Source organism: Parasteatoda tepidariorum, chromosome 4 (genome assembly GCF_982258835.1).
Source record: "Parasteatoda tepidariorum strain Cologne lab strain chromosome 4, Ptep-v5.0, whole genome shotgun sequence".
NCBI classification, from domain to species: Eukaryota; Metazoa; Arthropoda; class Arachnida; order Araneae; family Theridiidae; genus Parasteatoda; species Parasteatoda tepidariorum.
In genome coordinates, this window is record NC_141758.1 from 2497483 (window position 1) to 2523522 (window position 26040).

General features: G+C 30.5%; 1 protein-coding gene across 4 annotated transcripts in view; it reads left to right on the top strand.

Moving 5' to 3' along the window:
* The window catches only part of LOC107447565 (NPC intracellular cholesterol transporter 1), a 116491-nt gene that overhangs the window by 13645 nt on the left and 76806 nt on the right, over nt 1–26040 (top strand). Inside the window, exons 1-2 of one of the 4 annotated variants that reach the window (XM_043049807.2) lie at nt 17031–17357; nt 25628–25802. The exons of 1 other annotated variant lie outside the window; for it this stretch is intronic. In XM_043049807.2, coding sequence (XP_042905741.1) covers nt 17298–17357; nt 25628–25802 — 235 coding nt within the window. In that variant the 5' untranslated portion in view covers nt 17031–17297. Of the gene's footprint in view, nt 1–17030; nt 17358–25627; nt 25803–26040 lie in introns of those variants that run through there. 2 more of the 4 variants (XM_071181910.1, XM_087160515.1) reach the window with 2 other exon arrangements.

A 26040-nucleotide genomic window follows, 5' to 3' on the forward strand; every position in this document is an offset into this window, starting at 1 on the left:
TTTCCCCCGCACATCTGTTCTTGTCGTCAAAGTAACAAACTTGTTTAGTTTACTAATAAATGATAACTTAAGAGTTATAAAGACCGGACCTTTCTCTTATTTTACTTATAATTGAAAGTACATAATCAGTACAAGAAAATATTTCCTGCTCTTAGTTGGTAAGTAAAAAGAATTATAAGTCATGTTTTTTTTGCTTTTAATGTATTTTTTCAATACTAAATGAACTTTTTAATCGATTTTTAATGATAATTTGTGAATTACTGCACTCATTACAAAGAATTAAAATGTGATGTGAAGAACAATATTACATCGACTGTACTGTTTTTTGTTTGACTTGCAAACTTTTTCTAAAATCCCGTCTCAATACACAACCAGATTTTCTGATTGGAAACACATAGGAACTTGTTTAGAAAATCCTGAAAATTCTAATAAATATAAGAAATCAATGTTAGTGTGTTTGACAGGAAAGGAAAATATATCTGTTTTAGACAAGCAGCTTCAGAAGCAATTAAGAAAAGAAACAGAATTTTATCACATTGTCCTAAAACGGGTTATTGCAGAGGTCAAATTTTTAAGTATAAGGGGCTTAGCATTTAGAGGTTCCGAGGAAGTATTTGGTTCTCCACATAATGGTAATTTTATGAGTGCTCTGGAGATATTGGCAGAGTTCGATCCATTCATTCGTGAACACATTGAACAACGAGAGCTGCGACCGAAACCGATAATATCGTACTTATCAAAAAAAGTATATGAAGAAATAATTGAGATTATGGGCCGACAGATAATTAATCAAATTATAACTCAAATAAATAACGACGACACGAAGTATTATTCAACTGTGATGGGTACTACTCCAGATCTATCTCACAATGATCAACTTGCTATTGTATTACGATACTGTTTTCGGGGAAAAGTGCATGAAAGATGTGTATCCTTCATTAAAATTAGTAGTCATACTGACTTACATTTATTTAATATTCTACAAGACTTTTTAGAAACAAATGGACTACTACTGGGTAATTGTAGGTGACAATCTTATGACAACGCTGCTAATATGGTGGGTCACTACAATGGTGTACAAGCACTACTAAAACAAAAAAAATAAATCCACGGATTATGTGCCATGTGCTGCGCATTCCCTTAACCTAATTGGTGAAGAATCTGTTAAGGTTGCAACCGAAATTGTGAACTTTTTTGGAGCAATGCAAAAAATATACGTTTTCTTTTCTACTTCGACCCATAGGTGGGAACTGTTAAATCGTGAAACAAAACTCAAATTTACGTTAAAAAGTTTAAGCCAGACCAGATGGTCTTGTCACTATGATGCTGTCAAAGCTTTGAAAAATAATTATGATGACATTATGAAAATTTTCGAAAGTTTCAGCGAAAATTAGAATGAGAAAGATGATTTCCGGAAAGAGGCAAGTAATTTATTCAATAAAATGGCGAAACTCGATACTGCAATTTTGATTATTTGATGGGAAGAAATTTTGGGGAGATTTAATTTAGTTAATAAAAAAATACAGAGCCCTGGTTTAGATTTTTGTGAAGGCAACAAGTTAATTGTGTCATTAAAAGACTTCGTGAACAACTGAACAACATAAAGGCACCAATCAGATCAGAAGCTAAAGGAATACGAAGAGAAAGGTAAAAAATTAAGTACTTGTGTGGGAATAGACTACAATGACATAAACAAGAGACGCATTGCTCCAAAATTTTCAGATAAGTCCACAGATAAATTCTCAGTATACGGAGGAGAAAAATTTAAAAGAGACACGCTAAACGTTGCGTTGGATAAGCTGATTATGGATTTAAATAAAAGGAACCAAGTCTATGAGATGTATAGCAAGAAATTCAAATTTTTAATGAATTTGCAAGACAAAAATATGGAAAACATAGATCTGGAAAGTGTACGTAATATTGTTGATTATTATCCAGATGACGTAAACGAGCATTTAGTGAATGAGTGCATTCATTTTAAAATCTTATTTACTTCAGTCTAAGCCAGAGTCTTACACCTCTTGCAGTGAAATTTTTATGCTAATTTATGAAAAGAAACTTGTTGATTTTTTCTTAAATTGCTATACTATCTTAAAAATCTTTTTAACTTTGCCAATCACTAGCTGTGAAGCGGTGCGCTCTTTCTCCAGGATGTCATATAAGAAAACAAATATAGGACAACAATGTCGAACCATCGACTCAATCATTTATCAGTTCTATCCATTAATTGTGATTTAACGAAGGACTTACAATGTGATGAGCAAATAAAGGAATTTGCAGCACAAAAATGCAGAAAGGTAGCTTTATAATTTATATAACATAACCTGTCAATTTCTTTTGCTACAATGTTGTACAGTTGATGTTTGTATACATAAATAAAAAATAAATAAATAAAATTATTTTATTGTCCTATTTTTTTCTATCTACTTCTCTACATCACTATAGAAAACAGTTTTTTGACAAAATGGTTATTAGGGCCCCCTAAGTAGTTTCAGCCCGGGGCCCCACAAATTCACGATCCGTCCATGACGAGTGGTTCAACAGAATTTGCTATGAAAAATTTCTACAGCGTTGTGGTGTTGAGGAAACATTTTATGCATCGCACATTATTAAATACTTTGTTTTGATAATATTTCCTTTAACCTCACTAGACGACCTTCAGAAATCGCCTTCGACTCCTTCTGTCAATGGATTTTCCCATTCACTTCACGTAAAGCAGAAAGTACTCATTTTAGGTGCATTTCTTCCGGGGGGGAAATATAGTATATATATTCATCGATCTTAAAATTTAAAACAATTTTCAGAAAACGACTGGTTTTTTCTCTTTCATGTAACCCATAAGGCAAAATGAACAGTCGTGACTGGCCATAGGGCGAGAAAATACAAATGTAGTTAACTACAACTATTTTTATAAATGGCAACGAACTACTTTATAATTGTAGTAACTACTTCACTACTTTAAGGATACGAACTTACATTAAATGTAAGGGAATAATTAAAAAATACTTATTCATGCAGAGATGCCAACTTGCTCCGGAAAGCAAATATATATTTCAAAGTGGTAGTTTATCAATTGTGATTCTTGATGTAATAAATTCAATTTAGTAGATTTTTATCCACCACTATTTCTAAGTAATTCGTAAGCTTATATAATTCACCACCTTAAAGTACTTATATTATGCTATACCTTTAAAAAAGCATTCAAAAATAGTCAAATATTTGCAATATTTACTTTGCAGTTATATATCGTTTTTTTAATTATTTTGGCGTGTCCGGAGCAGTTGGCATCTCTGTTCATGTTTACATAAACCAGTTTGTTATTCCAAAATATTTTTTTCGAATTTGATATTTAACATTTTTTCGCCTTTCTCGTCAGTAATATTTAATTTGAGGAATGTGAAATTATTAAATATACTTGAAATCTTTTAATTGTTTAATGCTCTTGTATTTCCTCTAAAAAATGAAGTACTACATCGAAAATACGTTCCCTTCCTTTTACAAAACATCAATGTTTTCACATGTGAGATCAAAGTGATTAATTATCTACATTTTGTAATGGCTAATTTAAGTATTAGTTGTACGCGATTCTAAATAAGTAAATCCTGTTAGCGCTCAGCTCAGCTCATTTTTATTGCATCCATTGATGAATCCGCCAAGATTTGTACCCATCAAATTCGAAAAATGAGATAATGTTAGAGCCGCGTTTCTTTACTCGTTAAAAGTAATTTCTAGAAATCGCTGCAAGCTACCGTTTTTTTTTTTTTTTTTTTGTGTGTGTGTATCGCACTATTCACTGCATTACTTTTTTTAATAAAATAGCTCACTACACTATTACGAAAAAAAGTAGAGACTACAGTAGCTTCACTACTTGTACTAGACTGCTTCAGACCACTGTTGTTTAAATAATTTCCTGTCAATCGCTACTTTTTCACAGAAAATAAAAATATTTTAGATTTATTTTGTAATGAATAAATTTTATGTTTGTTAATAAATATAAATGTTCAGTTGCATTGCTGGTTCAAAGACCCTAAATTTTATTCATTGACAACGTTTTAATAGTACAACTATATACTACTTTAAATAATAGTACTTTAAATTTAGCATAAGCCTTACTTGACAAATTTTTTCTTTATTCTAGAAATGTTAGCCTTATTTTGAAAAATGCTTCAAAAGAAATAAAAATGAATATATTTTTTTTAATAATAATTCTTTTTTACAATTTCAGCAACTACATGTTTTATTTACCATTAAAATTGCAATTACTGGCCGCTAGCAAAACTTCTTAATTTTTTTTCCGATGTGTGACCCGAAACTGTGCAAACCTGGTGGAAAGTGAACACGTTATTTCGCAAATTAGTTTAACATGTAGAAGAAAACTAGTTGAATAACCGTTCGTAAATAAACAATAAATTGGTATTAATCAACTTTCAAAAATCATGAACAAAACTGAAAGACATATACCGATTTAATTCATAAAATTTAAAATAATTCCATTTTTTTTTTATGCTTTGTTATAATTTTCAGTAACTTTACGTTATAAGGTTAAACAAAACAAGCTTTTAAAAGTTCGTCCCACGAATATAAAGATTAATCTTCCGTGTCACTTGGCATTTATGATGCTATTTAACACAATGAAGCAGTTTTCTCCGTCAATGAAATAGATATACCACAAAAACAAATTGAAAGAAATGTTATATTCCACAAGAACAAATTGTTAAGATAATGCGTTCTGCATTCTAATTCCTCATAAATCTATCACTCCTTATCTCCCCTTCTGCTGACCAGACGCGTGGTCCTCTCGCCGTTCAAACCCCCTTCCTCTAGCGTCCACCATGCAAAAGGGGGCGACCCCAAACGATTTGTAGCTTACAAATTATCAATTTGTAATTGTGGGATATCTATTTCACTGAGGAAAGCAAAAGCAGCTTGCGTCACAAACACAAATAACAACGCCCCTATAGCTCGTAGCTTTCGTGAATGACTTTCCCGCCAATAAAAATGCACTGACAACAATGGAAAACTACGACACCATCATTAGATTTTTATATTCAGTAAGAAATTAAAATATCTAAAGTTAATTAAGTTTTACAATTAAGAGTTTCAAATAAAGAACTTATCAACGCATTCATGAGTTTATTTATTTGTTTTATTATCTATTTATTTTTTTGCAAGTTACATACTTCCAACATTATTTAAAATACGAGTTTCAAGAGGTTGGACTTAAATATATAATCATAAAATTTGTTAAATTCTTAATTATATGATTGCAGTGGTGTACGCAAGGGAGGAGTTTAGGGGTTTGAACACCCCCCTTCAGCTCAGACAAAATGGCAAAAAAAAAAAAAATTTAGTAGAAATTATGCGGGTATTATTTTTTAAGACTATTTATTTTGATTTGCCTTATACCTACCTTTTTTTTCCACGGTATTTCTCAGAATACTGAAAAAAACATTTACTATTAGGGTTGTACTTTTGAAACCAAATTCACGTGATACTGTTATGGACTGGTTCTTTTCTGTTCTGCCAGTCGCGATAGTTTTCGAGACTGGCTGTCATTCGCGAGGTCTTTACGCGATGATTCTGGAATCTGAGACCTTCTGTCGTCTTTGAGACAATTCGAGAATTTTGGAGATGCGGTGAAAAATTATATAAAAGGGGGAACGGAGTACAATGTAAGTTTTTCTGTTGTACAGAAATGTGATACTTCCGTTGAAGAAAACATTTCTAGCATAACAAAACCTGATGAATGTGAAAGTGGCCCTCAAAGTGTTACTTCCCACCCATATGACATTGGACTTTTTTCAGAAGATATTACTTGCGAGAAGGTATTACATTATGTTCTTAAACTTAAAAAATCAAACCAAAATTTAACTAAACAATGTTGTCTAAATAAAAAGTCAAAACTGTCTAGCTGTCTAAATTAGGGAAATAATCGTGCTTTATTACATACTCGAATTTCTTTTAGCAGCTTCAGAAAATTATGAACTCCCCCTTTGAAAAAATTCTGCGTACGCCACTGTATGATGGAATGAAATTCTGGAAAGTATGAAAAATTTTCTGCTATCATTTAAAGAGAAAATCTGATTACAACAACATATACATTAGAAAATAACGAATATGTAGCTGTGCAAGTGAAGATTGATATTTGCGAACATAAAAGGTTTTTGAAAATAATCAACTGAGTTGCTACATTGCAACGTTTTATGAATGGTTTATCTTTATCTCTTTTTTTTTCTTTTCTTTTGAGACAAAATACCACTTTTACTTTTTAAGGCAATCTAACCACGAAATCCTATTCATATCAAGAAAAATAAATCAATTGCATTTTTTGTTTCTGTAGCATGACGAATTTTTCATAAGTTTAATTGATGAGAGCATTTCTTTTTCTCCACCACTTCTTTTACCGTTTAACGTTAATTTTTGTGGTAAAGCTAATTTTCTGGAAGCAAACAGATTGCCTTTAACGTCAACAACTAGGCGTATTAATCAGGAGGGGTTCTTTCAGTAATGGCACCCCCTATGCTGCAATGGGCTGAAGGGGCTCGCCCACTCCTAGAAAATATATGCTTAATGAAACATATCCGTATTTGATTAATCATGTATAATTAAAAGTGAAATTAATTTAATTAATTGGTCATTCAGCTAATTAAGATAAAAATATTTAAATAGATAAAATTTTCTTTCATTAATTTTTTAATTCATTAAGCTATTTGTCGTTTTCTTTCATGAGCACCCCCCTCCCTAAATTCAAACATATGGGCGCCCCTGGCACCCCCTCTCCATACACAACAATCTTGAATTTAAAATCTTGAATGCAGGTGTCAGAAAAAGTCGTTTTTCTCATCTTGACATTTCATTTTAATGATCTGAAAATTAGCATAAGTTAACTCGAGGGGGGGGGGGAAACATTCTTTTTCGAATGATCTACATTGAGTCGAATAAAGACATAAGAAATATTTAAAAAAAAACTTAGTTGCCAAACTTAAAATAATCAGGAAATTCATCATAAGTAGTACCACATCCATGGAAGGCACAATTAGATGCAAATTAATTTCGAAATTTAAACGAGTTGCTCATTTTCAAGCATTTGAAATCAATCATAATTCTCCTGCTAACAGTTTTTGCCATGCTGAATTAAACAAAAAAGAAAATAAAAATAAAAAATGAAGAAAGAAGAAGAAAACCATCTCTAACTTCGACATAAAATAACCGAAAAATTAACAACCGCAACAACAATTTGATATGAGAATGTTCCTTAATTAATTTTCTAGAAGTGCGAAATTTTCTATTGTTTTATTATTTTTTTATTTTTCGAGTTATGAATGTGAGAAGCATACTCGGTGAAAATTTTCTGAAACAACAGTCCCTTTTTTTAATACAGAGAGATTGCGATTATTCTATTATTTACTATCAAGTTTCTGGAAAATACTCTCTTCTAGTTTTCACTTCCTTTATCGATAATAGTGCATGCGATCTCTCTCAGACAGATTTTGACATCTCTTGCTATTTGTCTGGAGCGTAAATTTCATTCTATTTATTGCAAACCACGTAAAACAGTTTCATCGTCTGGTCTGAGTAAACGTAATTAAACTACATATTTTCCTCATGACTTCAAGAGGAAAAATGGATTCCAAATGTTTTAGTATTAAATTCTTAATTGTTATTTTATTATTAGGTATAAAAATCGGTAAGTAGTCGATGCGTAAATTAGGAATTTATATATATATATATATATATATATATATATATATATATATATATATATATATATATATATATATATATATATATATTATATATATATATATATATATAAATTCCTAATTTACGCATCGACTACTTACCGATTTTTATTATATATATATATATATATATATATATATAAACTTTTTTTTTTTTGGAACCATAAGTGACTGACAATTTTTACTAAGCTTTATGAATAGAATTCATTAGAAATTGTGGACAAAAAACAACGAAAGGCTATTAATTATAGATATAATGTGTATAGTACTGTACTAGTAATACGATACAATACTAGTCTAATCCGCTACCTTCACACCTCTGAACGTTTGGTGAAACAGCGCTATCGTCTAGCCAAAGAGAAATCTATATTAACTCTATATTATAAAATCTATATTACCTCATGGCACAAAACTCCTGCTGATATTTAAGCTCTCTAGCTAGTCTCTTGAAATATTGGTTGAAATTTCTCTTGAAAGATTCCACCTTCACAAACCCGAAAGCGCGGAAATAAAAAGTTAGTAGAATTAGGCTATCGAGAATAAAATTTGTAGTTAGACAAAATCAATTTCAACACCATAAAAAAAAAAAAGAAAAAGAAAAAAAACAAAAAAAAAACAGATGATTATTTTAGAATTTCTTGAAAATAATTTTTGAGACAGAAATTTTTATTTTTTTATTTTGACCAATTGGCATTTTTGAACTTTTCATAGAATTAATGCTTTTCTTGTGATTAACTTATTAATTATTGCTGTCTTGGCTGAGATTTTAATATAAATATAAACGCTGAAAAAGGGAAAGAATTTTTATAGAATGAACGAATTCGAGGAACGATATTGGCTGGAATTGAAAACAAATCTAAACCACTGGACGACAAGCGGACAAATATCAATCGATGTAGTTTTTGCAATGCATCCACGACTTGAAATAGTGTGGCGTTGTGAAAATCTGTTGAGAAAAAAAAAGAAAAGGTAAAAATAATAATAGAAAGAAAACTTTTGTCTAATGGGTACCCAATGATCACATTTATTTATTTATTTGTGTAAAATTACGCATTTCACCGACTGAAAAATGTCAGTGTAAGCTCTAAAATATTACAAAAATATTGAAATGGGCCAACAATTCACGTCATTATGAAATATGAGTGGACTTTGGGAAACATTAATTATGTATATGGCTCTAACGTGATTAGCGCAGCAGACTGTATTAAACTGGTGTGCCTAATTTCGCACAAGTAATTTTTGACCTTGCAAGTGAGCGACAAGGTCTCCTAGAATCAAAGATAAATAAAGAAAGGAAGGTCAATGCTGAAACTGATCCATATCAGATCATTACATTAGTAATGTGCTGCAAACAAATCGAAGAAATGATGCAACAAAAATAGCCTAAAAAAATAGCATCAATTTGTTAACAGATAAACTACTATCTTATTGCATGACTTGACAACATACTACACAAATGACTGCGGTAAAGTTTTAGAACCTCTTCATCATCAACCATATTCACCAGACTTAGCCATCACTAACAACCACTTCTTTTTCAATGCAAAAACAATTTGACCCCAATTGTATTGTAAAACTGACCTACCAGGCGTTAATTGACCTTTGACATTTGGAGCAATATTTTTCAATCCTATTCACTCGAAGAACCGGTTTAATATTCCAACTGTTTTATCGCGACCTGGAAATGAATGACATAATTTTAAGGTATACAAAATTGTGGCACTTAAACAATTTTTTGACCTGTTTGTTTCTGATCATTCACTTACTCTTTAGAATGAAAAATATTTTAAGCCTAAACCTATTTAAATATAAATAAAATTTATATTAATTCCAATACGAATTTTAATCCGCGAACCGGTGGTAGAACGCTCTAGTGCAGCAGCTCCTAATTTTTTTTTCGGCTCTGGAAACCCTAAATGACGACCCCACCTTCTTTCGGCGGAATAACAACAAAAGTATACAAAGACAATTTTGAACGTATTGTTATGAATTTGTAAATATCGTGTATAATTTTGTGGATATTCTTTTGTTATCAGCTAAATGTCTCAAACGGACTCTAAATAAACAGCTTAATTAGAAACTTTTCAAGAAAGTCGTGTAATTCTAACTTAGTTTAGAGAGAAAATAACGATTAATGTATTTCTTATTGGAGACTCCGTTTGGCGACATTTTTTACCGACTTGGTGCCAATCGTGGCAGCACAATGATAGTTACGGAAACTTCGAATTTCAAAGCAATAGGACCAATATTTAATAAATTATGCCAGTGCCGTCTTAAAATTGTGTCGTAAGCCTACATGTATAGAAATGTACCTCACAAAAGTAGTAGTTTTATCGCTATCGACCAATAGGATTTCTCTACTTATGATGAAATTAAATCTGCAATAGCTAATCTTACCAATGCATAATAACTACTTGTGCGGAATGTACAGAACTCTTTCCCGCCAGTATGAACAGCTATAGACTTCGAAATCATATTAGAGAGCTTATTAAAGGTTACAAAATTAGAAAAAGATTTCAACTGAACTTCAATCTTGACCATACAAGACAACTCAATCAACTCTGAGAAGAAATCAGATCCATGTGCTCCATACACCGAAATGAACCCTGTAAGAAAAAAACTAAATAGTTTTAACACTGCTGAATTATTCTATTTGGAAAATGACTATCAGAATTCTTAAATAATCCCTTTTTAACACTCCTCTAAAACGGGCCGCAACTAAACAAAAGAGAGGTGAAATCTTCGCCTACACAATGGAAGAACAATTTAACAACAATAAAAACATTTTTGCCCGTAAACTGACAAATTTGTTGACGAAACTTGTGATAAGATTATCAAATATACAAATACTATTGAACTCATTACATATACTGAAATTATTAGTATTATTCCCAAATTAAACAATGGAAAAGTGACGGGACATGACGAAATCTAAACTAAATTATCAAAAACATGCCTTATAATAAAATTAGCTTGCCTACAAACATTTTTTATTCGAGCGAAAAAAATTAATACTTTTCTACTGAATGGAAGATATCTAATATCATTCTCTTTCCGAAAGCTCTGGTAATGACGCTTCTTCTCCAGAAAACTACTGCTTCCTACTAGCCTATGCTGTCAAAAATCTTTGAAAAAATCATTCAACACAGACTGAATGACCATCTTCATGGCATACGAAAACAGCAATATGGATTCCTCAAAAACCTGTAAATATTCTTGAATATATTAGTAAAGCCAAATATAACTGTCCTCATGCTCGATGTCTCTAAGGCATTCGATAGAGTGTAGCATCGTCAAGTTATACCTTAAGGGTGATGACCTCATCCTTATTCTCAACTCGTTCCTTACTAATTCAGAATTCAAATCAACAATACTTTTCTTATAGAAAGATGCTGCTGCAAGGAAGCATTACATCTTTTTCGTGGCAGTTTTCCCTATTCATGATGATAACCCCCAATGAAGAATTCACAGCACTTAACGCTGACGATAAATTAGTGATAACTGTATCTATAAGGCATGATATATACCAGGGGTTTCCAACTTACATGAGGCCGGGGGCCGCAATTAAAAACACCAGTCAAATGGCGGGCTGCAACTTTATCAAAATTTTATGTAGGACTCTTTTATGTTTGAAGGAACATTAAATATTACTGTTAGATTTTTATCAAGTTGTACAAAACAAAAGCATTGAATGGCAAATTAAAATAAAAAGTAGATTTTTAAAAATATTTAATTGCCTATTTAAAAATTCTGGCTACGGTAACTTTAATGTGCACCTAACAATTAATGTGCAACACATATCAAATTGTTAAGATATAAAACTTAAAAGTACTTAAAACCTATATAGATGTTTTACGAAAATTGTCCCTCAAAAAATTACAACTAATATATTTTAGTTCACGGGCCGCAAAAAATAAAGTTTGCGGGCCTAATGCGGCCCTCGGGCCGCCAGTTGGTAACCACTGGTATATACCTAATGCAGAAGAAAATTTGAGGAATCGCTGCTCTAGGTTTTTATACCACCGGTCTGTACTACATGTCGCTTTAATTACAAATTAATTAGGTGCATACCTTACGGTATAAAATGATTACTTTTATTTACAGCTTACTAAATATACCTTATCCCCCTATAAATTGGTTCCTTGAAGACATAATAATAATAACAAATAAATTTTTTTCATATTGAACCCTATAAACATCATTGTTCTTAAAGATAATAAACGTAAAAACAACGCAATAAATGTTCATTGTTGACACATATCGAGAACAAGTGCTGAAGACCTTATTGTCATACTTGAAAAAATAAACATCAAAATGATTATCTTTTATTGGCATTCTTTTACATATTTTTTTTTTTATTGCTAGTTCTTCATTTTAAGTGCGCAGATAAAGAATATTATCTTTATTGATTGAATATAAATTGGAAAAAACGTAAATAACTTTTCGTCCCGCTCCATCGCATGATAAGACTCAAAGACAAGGTATTCTTTGGCGCTTTTGTTTTCAGTTTAAAATCTTCGAACCCATTCAAAAAAACGAAACAGCTGGAATCTCATCATCTGAAAGGTGTCATGGTTGTTTATTTTCAGTTCCCAGAACGTCATCTGACGACATTTTATTAAAAGAAAGGACATCAAAGTAGCAATGAATTACGAATAATCACATAGTTAAGATAAATGTATAAAGTGGTGACAAGTGTTTCATATGAAACTTTTTGAAGTTTTATATTTTTCAATTGTAGGATTTGAGTTGGGTGGTTTTAATATTTTAAACTTTTTAATTTTCAAAGATTTTCTTCTTTTTTGATTAAAACATTCTGTTTCTTCGATCTCTCTCCATCACATTAAAATTTTTTTCAACCTGTGGACACTCTCGAATAAACATCTCGGTAACATAAAAGCATGCCCGCGAAAGCTTGTTGTGCGAAAGCTGGTTCAGGCCCTACAATTTCATGCGGCAACATTCGGCAGAAAGGGCCGCTTTTACTTTCTAGACCAGCTTGTACCCACCGATCTGAAGCTCGGTGGGCTTCAAGTTGCCATTCCGGATCGAACTCCAGTTTTTCACAATGACTGTTCAGTGCCTTAACCATTATACCATCTCTACGCATCTACATAAATTATTTGAGTAAATATTTATGAGTGTGGCTGAAAAACGGCTTTACAAAGAAGACCTTATGAATTGTTCAAATATACGGAAGACCGCATAACTTACAATAGGACACCTGCAAGTGACGTAGTGTGGGTATCTCAATCGATCCTGATTGGTTGTTGAACAAACGTAGCATTTGTTTACTTTAATAACTGTTCTTTCCATTCTGTTTCAAGTAAATAAAGTTCATCAAGTATCAATCCTCTTAAATGACACATTCTATATTCTTTCACAAAGATTTCAATTCTTTCACTTTATATTTCCAACTTAACACAAAGACCGATACAAAGCTATGTAGAACATAAACTTCTAATTTTTTCTTAATGTCACTAACACTTAAAAAATTAATTATCTCGATTTTAAGGCTGAAACACGATATCCTTACTGTCAGGACAGGGTAATATTTTAATTAATTACATTTAGTTCTAAAGCTGATAAATGTATTGTTTTCGAAATAGAGTGAATATTTTTACCTCCAATTATAAATAAATTGGCCTTAAATTCTCTTATCATTTTGAACCGACCTCGTAAAATACAAATTCAATGTGCAAACGAGCTGTTATGGGTCCTTTTTAACGCATTATTCAGAGGAAAATCTTCCATGGTTAGTCTGATGATTAAAAAAGCTCTAACCTAAACTAGCTATGAAGCATCTTAATTTTCACCCAAAAAGCCATTTTAAAGATGTAAGTTGTTTGATTCATTCCAGACTAAATAGCGTTAAGTGTGCACATTATACAGAAGTTTCACTCATATGCGGGCTACTATCTGAGACTCAAATAGCAGTACGCCATGGTTTTCGAGTAACTAAAAAATATTTCCAGTTTGTTTATATGTTTCTAGATATTTTTCTTAATACGTTTACCAAGTGAATTTAAATGGAAATTGCGAAGCAGAAAATGTATAATGCTTAAATTATGATAAAACATGTTTTTTCGGTGGGAAAATATAGATTAAAACGCAAAATTAAAAGTCAAAACAGCAAATTATTCCCCATAACATCAGCTGCTGGCCCGTGGGATCACTGATTGTGATTTTGGTGGTTCGAGATGAACTTAAGTACCTTATCACCGTTAATTTCGAGCCCTGCTATATACTATATTCGACTAACGTATATAATTGGTAATTGTTATTATAATGTTTACTAAGTTAAAAGGTCATAAAGTTTTATTCATAAAATTTGGTTCCGCACAGCTAATGTGGTATATTGATAATTTATAAATAGTGTCTTACTACACTGGTTATCATAAATTAAGGAAAATTCACAAAAATCGCGATAACTCAAGAAATTACACATGGAATTTTATGAAACTTACCCACAATATACAACACATAGTAAGGTATTAAACAACATAAAAAGAAATTATCAGACATTAATAGTAGTATAGAAATTAGCACATGTATAAAATAAACAAATTGGAAGTATCGGTTTGCAATAGAAAAAGTACCTTTAATATGGAATATGATTGCCTCTAGAAGCAATACAGCACAAACAGCGATGTGTGATGCTTTCAATTATGCGGTCTATCAGTTCAATAGGAAGTGAGAGCCATTGCTCTTGTAAAGCAGTTGCAAGCGTGGCAAGGGTCTGAGGGGGCGGATTGATGGCAGATACACGCCTCCCTAGAGCATCCCAAACGTGCTCGATAGGATTCAAGTCCGGGGATCGAGCTGGCCACTCCATGCGAGTAATTGTTTCCTGTTGAAGATAATCATCAACAATGCGAGCTCTGTGTGGTCTTGCATTATCGTCCTGTAACAGGAAGCAATCACCAATTGCCCCGGCATATGGGCGCACATAAGCATCAAGGATGTTGTCTCGATAAACCTGAGCATTCACGGTTCCCCTTGGAAAGACATGGAGGTATGTGCGCCCTCCTAAGGATATGCCTCCCCAAACACAGACACTGCCTCTTCCGTATGCATCTCTTTCACGGATGTTTGATGGATGATAACGGGTCCCAGGTTCTCTCCATTTCAAATAACGTCTACTGTCACTTTCTAGACTAAACCTGGACTCATCCGTAAAGAGAACAGGCCTCCATTGATCTGACGTCCAGTGGACATGTTGTCGGGCCCACTGCAAACGGTCTCTCCTATGGCGTGATGTGAGCGGCACGCAAATGGCTGGTCGTCTCGCATACAGACCACCTTCGTGGAGCCTTCTGCGCACAGTTGACGTTGACACCAACCTTCCGGTGGCTGCAGCAAGAGAGGATCTAAGATGTGTCGGAGTAGCGGTTCTATTCCTGCGTGCACTTAATGTCAAATATCGGTCATCGGCACTGGTCGTAACAGTTGGCCGTCCTTGACTGAACCTCCTAGATGCCGAATCTGTGGTTTGAAATTGCCTCCAAAGTCTATGAACCACAGATGGACTCACATTTAGCCATCTGGCCACTTCTGATTGACTCTGCCCTGCCTCTAGTCTCCCGATGGCTCTCCATCGTAGTTCTTCAGGCAAATGATGCCTAGAGGTCATTATTACGAATTGGCTATCTCAGATTTTCAATGTCGCAATCACAGTAAAATTTGTGTGCTTTCTCTCAAACTTGGACTTTTATGCTCCAGGCAGATGACGTAAGCCGAGTGCAGCGCCACTAATTTGCATATTGCAATTTTACTCAGCTACTCTTAGTGGACAACATATGCAAATTTTGCACGGTTTGGCTTACTTTTGAAAGAGTTATCGCTATTTTTGTGATTTTTCCTTAATTTATGATAACCAGTGTATATGTAAAAATCTAATAATGGTGTCGCAGTTTTCCATTGTTGTCCGTGCATTTTTATTGGCCGGAAAATCACGTGGTAGGATCCAGTTTTTCCTCATTCATTTCCATATTGTTTTGGTTGTCGTTAGCATAACATTAATAAAAGTCATACAAATATTCCTTTTCTAAAAGTATTTTTGTATCCCTAATTTAAAGTTATTTTTCTGTACTGCAATTATTACCCTTTTCAAGAGTTTTAAACTAAGAAAATTGTTTTTTTTTTTTTAATTTTTTTTATTATTATTATAATGTAATTCTGTGCTACATTTTTCATTTTAAGATAAAGTTATTGAGAAAGGTGGTCTAATCTTATTAACCGTTTTACAATTATTGTTTTTCTGCCAATAGCATTAATATACTGTAATAAATTACAGTTAAAGAGATCTGTTAAATGATTTAGAACTTAACGATCAGCTTCATGCACAATGTTAATATGCAAGAAAACAGTATTTAATATATCCGCCTGTTTGGGAAGCGAAAATATTAAATTAAGGTTGTGAACTCATCAAGTTTGTTTGAACAATAAAATGTTATTACAATATAAATGTTATTTTAAAAAATGATTGCCTAGAAAAATGACTTCTGTTCACCCATAGATATAAATATATTTATTACTAATAGATAATAATATTTAGACGAGGGGAAGGGGAAGCACAAGCAAACAGATTCCTTTTAGTTCATACAGGTTAAGAGAGTAATTTTACCTTTAGTAGAAAAACTGTTTTTTGTCAAGAAACAACAATTATTGCTAAGGCTACTATACTAGGGGCTCTAATTATTGCGAAGCAATTATCTGGCTTGGTAAGCGGCAGCGAACAGGGGACTTAGCCCGCTTGTAATCAATAAAAAATTAATAAAATAAAAAAAGCAGTTTTTCAACAAGAAACGAATTTGCTCAAATTTTCAGTTTAATATAGACAAGTTTATTTTTAAACTGTACTTCCAATTTTTATATAATCAGTATTTTTTTTACGAAAAAAAAATAAATAAAAAGAATAAATTAAACAAAAGATGAATAAATTAAAAATAAAAAAATCAAAAAACTGTGCTTTTGGGTTTAAAGAATATTGTGTCATTTATGGCATTACAGAAAAAAATATCACACCAGCTAAAATTGAATAACAATATTGTGTTTTTTTTTTATCAGAAATACGCCTGTCTTTTATGAACTTAAAGTTGAAAAAAGGCGGTAATCTCAGTATTTTAATCAATTAGGAGCAATCAAACAAATCCGACCGCTTCAATTGAGCTGCAACAGTCCTATAATCATATTATTATTGTGTGTCATTATGTAATTTAACTGAAAGCGAGAAGAAAAATAAGAATCATTCCGCTGCCACAAGGTTAGTAAAAGAAAAAAGCTAGCGTAATCAGTGAGCGTGAACGTGAAAAAAAGAAGAAAAAAATTTAAGAGGTCATTCTGAGCGTGTAAAAAAAGCGTGTCATGAGACGAGGTGAAGAGATTGCGCATGAGTATGCGCAGAGAAAGTTAAAATTGACGAGGAGTGGTATTGGACATTTGTTTACATACTTGTTGCGTTTTATTGATTTTGATTATGAAAGTTAGAAACGAATGATGATGTGATTAGTGATCGGATTTGTGACTTTTATTTACAAGTTTTATTCATTTCTCATGGATAACTGTCTAAAATTTCTATTTTTGGTGTTCCTTTTACCCGTCATAAGATCTTCCGTAAGTTAATCACTTTCTTTCACTTTTTCTTCCTTTTATTTTTCTTTTACCTCTGCGAAAAAGTTAATGCCCTCCAGGGATGAAAGAAAGGGAATACTTTCATGTGTAGTAATATAAACGTTACTTTTTCACGTAATGTAATTTCATTATTTCGGCTTTACCATAATTATAATTGTTTTTATTTAAATTAATATTAAAAAAATGACTTAACTATAAAATAAGCTTAAAACAAGAAAATTAAAAATTATGCTGGCTATAGAATTGCTTCGAATTTATTAAAGATTTAATTTAAGATAACTGCTGTAATCCCATTACATTTTTTTCCACTTAACTTTCTTGATTTGTATATTTTTGCTTTTATTATCTCAATAACACCCAAAGGCTCTTTTCTGTAGAATAAGTTTTGCCTACTTATTGTTGCATTAATTTGCTAACCTTAATTAAATTGTTTTTCAATTTTATATAATTGCTCCTAGGAGATATTTTAGCATGATTGTTGCTTCTTAATGGATAATTTGGCATAGTTGTTCTTTGGAAAACTTTAATTTATTTCTTGTTTTGAGAATTTATATTACTTTTCATATTGTCAGAGACATTTTGAAAAAGAATTAAGTTATAAATTCACCCATAGTATTAAATCAGTTTTTATTCCTTCTTGGTTGATTAATTATTACCTTAATTAGGCACAAAGGAAAAATTATGTTTTATTAGTTGTATTAACCAAACAATTCCTTACAAAACTCATAGGATTATCACATGCAAGTTATAAAAAGAGTCATTATTTTATATTTCACAAGGGATGAAAAATATTTCTTTCAGACAAATGTATTTTGACAGCAAATGTTTTGATGTAGGAAAAAGTACCTTTATACTTGATGCCTGTATATTCTTACTTAATTTTATATGACTTTTTTAAAAAATTGTAAGTTTTTTGAAATATTTCCAAAGAATTGTCATCCCTGATGTATTTAGCCTCCCACAATAGTTAAAGGGGGAAAAAATTATAATTAAATTATCAAGTTTTTTTTTTTTTTTAACTCGAAAGTTCTCATTACTCACTATCTAATTCAATATTTATTTATTTTTTTGAAAAAGCCTTACTTTTTTAAAATAAAAAAAAGCCATTGCTGAAGTGTTTTAGTATTAAGATTTATTTTGTAGAAGGATTATTCTCTCAATAACTTTTGTGTCCTTAAGCAATATTTCTCATTAAAATATTTATTTTCATTATTTAATGGTATGTTTTGCTAAAAGCATTGACAAGGAGTAATAAAAATATGCATCAGAAGCATTTTGTATTTAGATTATATTTTTAAAAATAAAACATTGGTAAAATGTCTGTATTATCCAGTGTCCCCAACAAGAGCTTCTGAACTTTTTAAGTAATTTACTATGTTATAATAGTGAAATAGAGATTACAATATTCTAATATAGTGTGACTTTCTGCTTGAATATGTATAATTAATATTCTTAGAATAATTTACATGATTTGTTCCTGGAACCGGGGGACAGAGGGGGCTGTAGCTCCCTCATATTTTATAAATGAAGGGACACATTTCCTTGGTGAAAACTCCTACAAAAGCATCCTTTATTCACCCCATCCCCCACAGAATAAATATATGACTCTGTTGCTGACCGCTGAGAAAAATTCTTATTGTTAAAATTGACAGCAAACAGAATAAAAAACGAAAAACAATTAAACAGAACTTTAAAAAAAATATGTACAAGTAATTGAGAGATAAATTATTTATAGATTTTATAAATTTTCTTTTAATTTTAGAACAGTTTGAATCATGAATTTAAAGTTCAGACTTCACTTTATACAAATCAAAAGAAAATTTCTTAGAAGAAAATCAAGGGGCAGTGTAATTACATTCAATTAAATCATCAAGATTTTTTAAGGTGAAATTATGCTTATTGATCCTAAAAGAATTAAACAGTAGAGAATTGTGTTCATTTTAACCTGGAAGTTATATTCTTTTTCAACTAGAGCTATCTATAGTATTTTATTGGCATTTTTTCATATATGGGACAGTATTTACTTAAAAGTTGGGGACATATACAAAATTATAAGTAGAAGAAATCAGTGAGCGTGGAAGTATCTCAAAAGTCAGGGGGGGGGGTCTCTCACCCTCCCTGTATATATATATATATATATACTTAAAAGTCGGGGGTCTCTCTCCCTCCCTGTGTATATATATATATATATATATATGCACAGGGAGAGAGGGAGACTCCCCGACTTTTGAGATACTTCGCAGTCACTGATTTGTTCTACTCATAATTTTGTATGTGTCCCCAACTTTTAAGTAAATACTGTCGCAAGTAATTAAAAATGCCAATAAAATACTATAGATGGCTCTCGTTGAAAAAGAATATAACTTCCAGGTTAAAATGAACACAATTCTCTACTGTTTAATTCTTTTAGGATCAATAAGCATAATTTCACCATAAAAAATCTTGATGATTTAATTGAATGTAATTACACTGCCCCTTGATTTTCCTGTAAGAAATTTTCTTTCAATATGTATGAAGTGTAACAACTTATTTTTAAAAAATAGGGATAGCTTAATTAAGAAAATGAAAAAGGTTTTCATTTATTTGCAGAAACTATAATTTTGTAATTCCTGGCCATATCTGAAATGTATTTAAAGGGAACTGTAATTACCTAAGAGTCGATAACTACTTTACTATTTGAAGAATTTTGCTATGTTTGATTCAGTTTTTTGTGCTATTAAATGTTTAGTTTCTAATAATAAAGAGCACTATTATTTGAATATAGGAACAATGTTAGTAAAGATAAAAACAAAAAAAAAATTTAAAACTTAGAACAAAGTTGTGATATTAATAGTATTGAGATTAAGTTAAAATAATCGACATACAAGTGTTTAGATAATTCAAATGCTTTCTGCTTTGTGTTCAAAATGTAGTTTAATTTAGAATATAAAAACATCTGAATCTGTAGAAGAAAGCTGAATAGCAAAATTTTTTTTATAGTTTTTATTGTATTTTTATTTATTTTTTAAATGTTTAATCAAATGTTTATTTGGCCATTTTGTGTTCCCTATTTACTCTTATTAAGAATTGAATAATTTAGAATTTCTACAGAATTACTAAAAGTTGTAATTTTAACAACGTTAATATCGGAATTTTGTAATTTTGATTTTTTTTGTCAGTTTTTATTTAAAAAATTGTGAGAGTTTGAAAGAGTGTCAAAAGAGTTTGAAAGAGTAACAAACCGCTTGGGTAATTAAAAAAAGAAAAAAAAAGGAATTTTTAAATATTATAGAAATTTGCAATTTAAGTATTAATTACTTGTCGATATTTCTAAATTTTAGATTAATTGTATAAATGTAGGGAGTAAAAAGAAGATCAAGAATAAAACTTTTACCCAAATAAAAAGTACTAATTTCTATACCAAAAACAGTTCACATGAAATATATAAATGAAATATACAAAAATCTATTTTAAAATGCAAAACACATATTGTTAGTATCCGTATTGTTTTTAAATTATTATAAAGCTTATGGTGTAGTTATATATAATATAGATATATTGAAATTAAATAAAAAGTGGTGTTTTTCAAGTTTATAATAATTATTGCTCCCCTACACAAAAGCACATTTAAAAAATACAAGTAAGAGTTTTGGTTTTAAATTATCATGTGTTTCTTTACAAAATGTGATCTTACTTAAGGTAATATGAAATGATAAGTGATAAAAATGTTTTTGCAATGAAAAAGTAAGAACTTTAATAGAAATTCCTAATATTTCTCCAAAATTCTAGATATTATCTATTTTCTAAAAAATATAATTAAATTTTCAATTAAATTAGGGGTGCTCAACCTGCGGCCCGCCAACCCTCGATGTGCGGCCCGCGGCCGCAATCTGAACAAAATAAAAATAAAAATTAAATATTTGTTTTTGAAAAATAATAAAAAAAATTCGGTAATTTAAATTTACACTTTTAAGTTTTTGACGCACCCAATCTCAATCAATGTAGTTCTTCGATGGTTAACGCTACGGATTTCGGCATAGTTTTAAAAATCACAATATTTTTAATACATCATTATTACGATTTACGAATTTTAATTACCACTTTTGACGCTTTTCGTATGTGCCGATTCCAATGACTTTTCGGTAGTTATTGCTACCCATTTTCAAGTAGTTTCTGAAATAGCGATTTTTGAAAGTTATGAAACGCTTTATTTGTGCAAACTTCATGGAAAATCTAAATGACTTTAGATCCTTTCTTCAACAGTTATTGCTGCACAGTTCCACCCGGTTTTTAAAACTTCGATATTTTAGCCAGATATTATTACGAATCGCGAGTAAAGAATCGCTCATTTAGATAACCATTTTTTGACATGGCTTATTTGTAACGATTTTATCGCAAATCAAATTATTTTTCAATCGTTATTTTAGAAATTATTGCTACACATTTCTACAAGGTTTTGAAAGTATCGATATTTTTTATACGCTATTGCGACATTTTAATTTCAAATCTCGCATTTAAATTGCATAAAATTTTGATGGACTTTATTTACTCCAATTTCATCTAAAATATTAAAGTATTTTGGTTATTGTTTTAGTAGTTATTACGTTTTCCCCGTGATTTAAAAAGATTATGATATTTTAAATACTTTGACAGCAAGCGAGTTTTGAATCGCGCATTAAAATAATTATTTTTTACGTGCTCTGTTTGTGCCGATTTTATCATTTGCGTTGTACCGATTTTAACACGAATTTTTTAAGAGAGTTTTCGAAAGTGTTTTTTCTTCTTTCCCGTTATTGCTGCATTTTTATTTGTGATTTGGAATATACCTGATTTTTTCACACAATATTACAACTCGTGAAATTCGATTCAGTTTTAGTTTTTTTTCATAACTTAAAAAGTAATTACGTATCTTAGCCAAATCAACACATTCCCAGAAAAAAAAAACGAGATGTGTTTATATTAAACGCGGTCCGTTTTGCAACAAAAAAAAAAATTCAGAACACGGCATAATTTTTTAGTCCCATGAACACGTGCAAGTTTAACAACACACATCGAACCTATTCTTTTTGTTGTCACATGTAATTTAAAAGTCATATATCGTAATTTGTATTTACGCGATCTGAAAATTGCGCATCGCATTTCGTATTAACATTAACGAGATTTTAAAAAAATCCATCGCGCTTCGTATTTACGGGATTTGAAATCACATATCGCGATTCGTGTTCTGGCATTTAAAATATCATCCGTTGCTACTTTTCTTGCACGCGTTTTAAAATCCATATATTGCGATTCATATTAATGCATTTTAAAAATCAAGTGTTGTGAGTAGTCCTTTCGCAATTTAAAAGCCACACGATTCGTATTCACGCGATTTGAAAAACAAGCATCGAGTTTATTATTTACGCAATTTAAAAATCACTCATGGCAATTCGTATTCAAGCAATTAAAAAATAACACATAGCGATTCGCATTCAAGCAATTAAAAAATAACACATCGCTATTTGTATTTCCGCGATTTAAAAACACAGAAAGGAAGAACACCATCTAGGATAAATTCCAAAACTGATTATGTTATTTGCTCTAAGTTTAATACTACTCACAACAACAGCTTCTGTCGAAAGACAGTTTTCCAGAATGAATTTGGCCTGTTCAAAATTACAGAGTAGTCTTTAAATACAATCATTACATTTTCATTTAATGGCTTAAAAAATATCACATGATCAAGTATATAAAATTATCACAATATTCCAAAATTTTGCAAATTACAGTGTAACCATTAAGAAATTTTTTAAACCATTTTCTATCTTCTTGGAGCATTTTATATCATTTATGATTATATGCTGGGAAATGATTTGTATATCATAAAATTTTAACTGTATAAAAAATTTAATCACGATAAGTTTCGAAAAGTAATGTAAATTTTATTGATTGTGCATTAATTGTAAATAGTAAATGTCATGTTAAAAATATATTCGTCATAAAAAGTTGTAAACAAGTATGTTAATAGTTTTTTATTATTAAGGAATATAGTTCCTTGAAATTTAATGTGTTTTCTTTCTTTCTTTTTCTTCCCTCTCTTAGCCTCTTATTATTAATTTAAAATAAAAATGTCTGAAAGATAAAGTACATTCCCTAATAAATGCTAAATTTTCCACTTAAGGGGTTTTGTTTTAGTTTTAATCATTTTTAACCCTATAAACTTTCTTTAAATCAAAGTATTTAACTTGAATTTATATTAATGACCAGAACATTTATTTATTTGAAATTTAATTCCATGAAAAAAAAAATTTAACGCTAAAATTTATGTTTAAATGGACTTTTGTATTTTGTAATGTGATAAAAAAAAATTCAATTTTTCCATAATTTTTTAATTATTTCAATTTATCTAAATTTTTTCCGATAAATTGATTCTGATTTTCGAATTCTGTTTTCCTTCTTAAGTAATCAGTTTTGCATTTTCTAATTCATAACGTTTTAAAGTATTGTATTTTCTGCAAAGAGATTACAAGGTTAACCGACAAAAGGAATTTAGTGTTATGTAAACAATGATGTTTATATAACAATCACCACCAACAATTGCTTTCAATATGTCGGTCTAAACACTTAGGCATGCGGCCCTTCATTGGTCAATCTACTGTGCATGTGGCCCTTCACTGAAAAAGGTTGTGCACCCCTAAATTAAATATTATTTAAAATGTTTTCCCATATTTACTTATTAATTCTTGATTCACAGAAAAAAATTGAATATTTTCTTCACTTGCTTTTAAAGTGTATAAGTGAGGGGACAGTAATTACATTTTTCCCTGCTATAAAAATTCATAATTGTTACTAAATTTTTATTTTTGAAGTTTTTCATTGCGGGTTGTTAATTTGTACACTTAAATGTATGGACCTTAAAGTAAAAATTATAAACATTAAGATCAATTTTTCCTAATTTTTTTAGTCAAAAGTTATTTGAAGGAAATCACTCAGAAAGAAGATAGTTCTTTCTGCCATCCTATATATTAATAATATGAGTATTTATGTATGGAAAAATACTGAGCTTTTTTTAAGCTTAAATTAGTAGGCAGCAGAAAGAAATTTCCACTATTATGACTTTTTTCAGTATTTTTATTGTAATATACTTTTTGTGGTTAGGCATTAATAGTTAAAGTAAGAAAATCGTTTTTTTTTTTTTAAATTTTTTTTATTAAATTTTTTTTTAAATCATTGATTGGGATTATAGGACATTATTTTATCGTAGAAACTTCTACGGCAGAATTTTTCCGGGCTTTTTGCGACATATTTCTCTAATACTGATATCTTCCTGCAAGATACTTAATAATAACAGATATACATGTAACTCATTCAAAGTAACAGAAGAGTTAACTTAAAGAATAAATAAAAAAGAATCTGATCAAATAAAATAGTTTTTTAAATTGAATATGTAATATTTTTTATATTCTAATATTACGGGCTATATTCTCGCATTTCGTAGGAAGATAACACACTAATTATTTCCTTTTTCGCATTTTGTAATTCATCATCACATGAAAAAAAAAAAAAAAATCGTGAAATTTGTAGTAGTACTAACGGAAAAAAAAGAAAAAGAAAAGATGGTCGGCAAAATCACGCGAATTGGACTCTTCAAAAAGGGTTTATTAAATGCGTGTTTTCATTTCGAGGTTCAGTTGTTGTAATGAATAATATCGTATTAAAAATATCGGATTTTAAAAGCTATGTGGAAATCAGTAGTAATAACTGCATCAAAAAACAGGACGAAAATTTTTGCAGAAAAGGAAACTAAATTTTTTACCTTATTATTCATTATTCTCAAATGAGAAATGAAAAATTACAAGCATTTTTTTTTTTATTCTCCGATGCGCGAGAGAATAGCATCTTTTGAATATAATTTCGAAGAAAAGATAAAATCTTTCGAAAATTTTTGCAGAAAAGAAAAAAATTTTTTTTTTTACTTCTCGAAGGAAAAATCTTTCTGCAAGAACTCGGTTAACGTTCTGCGACAATTGTTGCCGTGTCGCTACGATTCTGCCACGGGGATAGAAACTTTGATTAAGTATCTAAAACAATGTTTTTTCCTTTTATCATTTAAATGAATGATTTTTTTTTTAATGAAGTGCTTGAAACTGATTATTTTCATTTCATTCAAATTGTTATAGTGAAGTAAACAGTGCTTGAATTGAGAATTGCTTGCATTGCTAAGAGTGACACTCACGATTGTTGATCATCACTGATTTTTCTAACTGTTGATAAATAAAATAATTTTTATTTAGGGTGTCGAAAAAGAAGATGGCCATTGTGTTATGCGTGGACAGTGTGAAGGAAGGTTTGGAAATACTCCTTGTGTCTATAATGGTCCAGCATTACCTTTAGAGAAAGATGTCCCCTTACCCAATAATATGACAACTTTTGATCTCTTAAATAAACTCTGTCCAGATTTTATCTATGGTATGAAATAATCTATCTCTTTTAACTTAACTATCTGATACAGCCCATAAATGCAGTATTTTGTTTTAAAAGTTTGATCTCTGATTATTGTGGTTCCAGCCCTTGTTTAAAACAAAGCTTCATAAGCATGACAGTGTTTGGAAGGGCACTAGTATGAATAACTTTGAAGTAGCTATTAAAAAGTTTTCTAAGCATCGTTTCGAACAAATCTACGAATTTTTTTTATTAATGAAAATTC